General features: G+C 48.7%; 1 protein-coding gene across 1 annotated transcript in view; it reads left to right on the top strand.

The window, feature by feature from the left end:
* peak1 (pseudopodium-enriched atypical kinase 1) overlaps positions 1-3,112 on the top strand; it is a 23,172-nt gene extending 20,060 nt beyond the window's left edge. The window contains exon 4 of the mRNA XM_037683253.1: positions 1,460-3,112. Within this exon, the coding sequence (XP_037539181.1) occupies positions 1,460-2,743 (1,284 nt within the window). The 3' untranslated portion in view covers positions 2,744-3,112. The remainder of the gene's footprint in view (positions 1-1,459) is intronic.
* The last annotated feature ends 1,239 nt before the right edge of the window (positions 3,113-4,351 follow it).

Below are 4,351 nucleotides of genomic sequence, written 5' to 3'. Positions count from 1 at the left end.
AATAATAATAATTCAGCCAGTATATTGGTTATCAGCATTAACCTTCCCCTCCCAGTATCGATATCAGCCAAAATTTCCAAAATCAGTTGGGCTCTAATCGAGGTCTGTCGCAATAAACAATAAATCAATTAATCGCCTGATAAATTAAAATTGTTGACCTCATTTTCATTTATCGGCTTTATCGTTTCTTCGTGTCTCTCACTTTCTACTGAAGACACTGGATGACAAAAGGCTCAACTCCGGTGCTCTTCACTGACCCCTCCCTTTCTCTTTTCTCTTTAAAATTTATTTTAACCGTTCAAAATCGCTTTTTTGGTTCATTAAAAGCAGCTAAGCTACGAGCTAAACTACGAGCTAAGCTACGAGCTAAGCTACGAGCTAAGCTAACAGGCCGACCTCAGGGGAAAAAAATCCTCCGTCTTGTCGAGCTCCAAAATTCATGGTTGAAATTCGTGCCTTCGTGTAAAAAGAACAATATTATCGTTTATCGCAATAATTTCTGAGACAATTTATCGCGCAGCATAATTTGTTATCGTGACAGGTCTACTCTAATCTTTATATCAACTTAATCCAGCTGGTGCTAGATTAAGTTGCTCCCTCCACTCGCCAGGATCCGTCGCTCTGCGCTGCCTCAGACAACAACAAAAAAATACCGTTCTTCTCCACAGTCTAACTCTTACTCACTTGAATACCCTGCATCAAAAACATTAAGGTTTAATTCTAATAAATGTATAATATATGTAATATTCATAACGAGCTATTAAGACGGATGGCATGTTTTGAATTCTTCAAATGGTTATTTTTAAAAAGTCTGTTGTTGTTTTTCTTGCTGCAACATGAGATCCTCGTGGTTTTTGTGATTTCTTTTAGTTTTTCCTCCCACTTCACGATCATGGAGACAACACTGGATCTTAAATGTGAGCCCTGAGGGGACATTTTTGGAAAATTCAACCTGTGCGTGCACGTTTTCCTTTTCATCGTCATAACTTCTTGACATTCTTCAGCTAGCTGTGTAGTCCACACAAAGTTATGAGTGTGATTGAAGGACTAACTTTACTGTCCCGTTCTTCCAAGTGTTGCCTTCGTGTTAGAATCAGACTCGAAGTTCTTTGTGATGTTTTATGAAAATTTTTAAAAAAGCATCCGGCAGAACACAAACAAGCCCCAACAGGTCGATTTTACTTTCCTCAGAACTCCGTTTGAATAAATGTTCTGCTGCCCTCCACATGCCAAGAAGTGTACCAGTAACGTGTTCTTCTTCAGATGATTTTTAAATGCAGCGAAATGTTAATGCAGTTTAAAAATCCTCCCCGGTTGAGCCAAGGCAAGTAAACTATGGGAAACATTAAAACAATGAACGTCCATGTTGGTTCAGAAGTTTTCTATGGATTCTTCAGTGTAATCTGTTTGTTTACAAACAGTTCATTGATTACTTTTTATATTTTCTTATTTCTCCCAGATTTGCCGGAGCCACGTGAAGGACACGCAGCAGCAGTTCTTCCACAGCCTCGCGGTGAGACAGAGCTTGCCGGTGCACTTCAACATCCAGCAGGACTGTGGACACTTCCTGGCTGACGTCCCCGCCCGGCTGCTGCCCTGGGAAGAAGAGGAAGAGGAGGGAGACGAGGAGGAAGAAACCAAAGAAGCTCCGATGGACTCAAAAACGAAAGGCTCCAAAGCGTCGGCCTCCAATGGTCAGTTAGACGACCGGGCGTCTGACGTGAACGCAGCGGGCCGTTTGAGGAGCCGAGTGGTGGTCATCACCCGGGAGGTGCCGTTCCAGACGGTGGCGGACTTCGTCAGAGAAGGGGGGCCGCGACACGCCAACAACCCGGAGCTGTACGAGCGTCAGGTCTGCCTCCTGCTGCTGCAGCTCTGCTCGGGGCTGGAGCACATGAAGCCCTACCACGTGACCCACTGCGACCTGAGGCTGGAGAACCTGCTGCTGGTCCAGTGCCAGCCCGGGACCTCCTGGAATCTAGACCTTCTAGAGCCCAACAACAACAGCGGTGGCGGTGGAGCTGCGAATGCTGCCAACGCCACCTGCCCCGCCCGCCTCATCATCAGCAACTTCTCCCAAGCCAAACAGAAGAGCGGCATGATGGCCGCCCACCCCGGGACGCTGCGCGACCAGTCCAGGCTGGCGCCTGAAATCATCACGGCCACACAGTACCGCAAGTGCGACGAGTTCCAGACGGGGATCCTCATCTACGAGATGCTGCACAGACCCAACCCTTTTGAGGTGACTCCAGACTTAAAGGAGCGGGAGTACACGTGGGCGGACCTGCCCCCGCTGCCCACCCGGTCCCTGTACTCTCAGGGTCTGCAGCAGCTGGCCAGGCTGCTGCTCACCGTCAACCCTTCGGAGCGCATCCAGATGTCCGAGGCCCGCGCCTGCCTGCAGTGCCTCCTCTGGGGTCCCCGGGAGGACCTGTTTCAGGCGCTGGGCTGCAGCAGCGCAGGCCCCGTGTCGGGGGCCACCGCGAGCCAGCGCGACGCCACGCTCCAGAACTGGCTGGACCTGAAGCGGACGCTGATGATGATCAAATTTGCGGAGCGCTCGCTGGACACGGCCTGCGGCGTGAGCCTGGAGGACTGGCTGTGCTGCCAGTACCTGGCGTTCGCCACCACGGACACCCTGAGCCGGGTGGTGCACATCCTGCAGCCGCCGCCGCATCACACCCAGCAGAACCAAACGCACCTCGCACACGCCCTCCACTTGACTCCGTCGCAGCCACTCTGAGGTGCCTGCGACTGTTACCATGGCAACAGATCCACGTTCCCTCCGCGCTCCCTCAGCTGATGTGAGCGTCGTCGTTGCCGCCGCTGGATCAGCTGCTCTCACTTCACTCCTCGTCAGCGACGTCCTCACACATCCAGTGGTTTTGCTCTTCTCTAAGATCAGAACCCAGCACGAGCAGAACCATTTAAAGGTTTTGCGTTTTCCCCAAATTCTACACGACGGCAGCTTCATGCGTGGACACGACTCGCCGCCGTCTGACTTTATTTGAAGCTGCATGAAACCGAATCAGTCTGAATAATATTCTACGAAGGTGCCGTCAGTCATTCATTGATACCCCGCAAGAAAATGTGGTCAGAAAACCAAAAATTGGAGGATTTTCTCCTCATTCACATTATTTTAAGACGTGTTTGAACATTTGTAACCTTTTTTTTAATGTTTGTGAATGAGAATGTTTTTAATGAGGAGAATAATTATTGTTTTTAAAAACTTCTCTAAAGATAAAGGAGAATTCTTGAAATTTAAATAATTTTTTTATAGCCCAGACTGGTGCAACCACAACCAAAGAGCAAGCAGACGCCTCCAGTCACAGGGTTTCTGCAGCGTTCTTGTATTTTGTCACAACAAAGTTGACGGATTTATCGTTAAAGCCTGAATCTCAAAGAGCTGCAACTGTTGGCAACAAGTTCATGAAAATCGTTTACCGTGGCGTCTCCGAACACGCTTGAAACAGTTCCTCTTCTTTCCTCGCAGCTTTGTCGCGTGAATTTTACACATTTTCAGTCAAACTAGTCGCAGAGTTGCGAGCCTCGCAGGCCCGTCTCCGGACTTCTAGAGCCGTTTTGATGCCTTCAAGGGAGGAAACATCCAGCGCTGCAGCCCCGAACGTCCACGTCTAAAACCACGTCATCGAGAAACAATCGTCCAAAAACTAGTTCACATCTGCCCAGCTTCGTTTCCAAAGTGAGTTCCTGTAGGTGGAGCCGTAAACGTGGCCGAGTTCGCTCAGTAGATGTAAAATGAGGGAGGCAACCAAATAACGTGCGCAGCCTAGAACTAGAAATGTGTTTCTGCAAGTCGTGCACGTGAAAATATGTCTTAAAATTCACAGTGAGAATCGTGGCCTGTAGGGTCGGCCGTCTTTAGGCAGATCCAAATCAGAGCTGCGATGTGATTTTTAAAACCATCAATGAATGGGTGGCTCAGCTGGTAGAGATGATGCCTCTCAGTTAGAGCTGAAGGGGGAGCGCCTCAGGCGGCTAACAAGTGGCTAACGCTTGAGCCGTCTTGTTCCACAGCTGAGACGGGACCGTGTCTTAGCGATATGATAAAGCTGCTGATTTATTAATGTTGCACTTCCTCTCTGTGTTCCTGTAAAAGGCACAGCACGGCTAGATGAGCTCTGAACCGTGGTTTGTTTCAAGGAAGGAGTCATGTCTGTCGGAGCTGCAGCTTCACACACGCTTACTAACGTGAAGGCGGCGCAGCTGAATGGACTGTACTTGTATAGAGACTTTGTCTTATCAAGACACTCAAAGCTCTTTACAACAATCTGTGCCTCATTTACCCATTCATACAGCTCTATACTAGATCTCTACAAAGACTAATCAG

The sequence above is a fragment of the Nematolebias whitei genome, chromosome 10 (assembly GCF_014905685.2).
Source record: "Nematolebias whitei isolate Nwh7 chromosome 10, NemWhi1, whole genome shotgun sequence".
Taxonomy (NCBI): Eukaryota; Metazoa; Chordata; class Actinopteri; order Cyprinodontiformes; family Rivulidae; genus Nematolebias; species Nematolebias whitei.
Note: the sequence above shows the minus strand (reverse complement) of the source record. Positions and strands in the feature narration are given on the sequence as shown.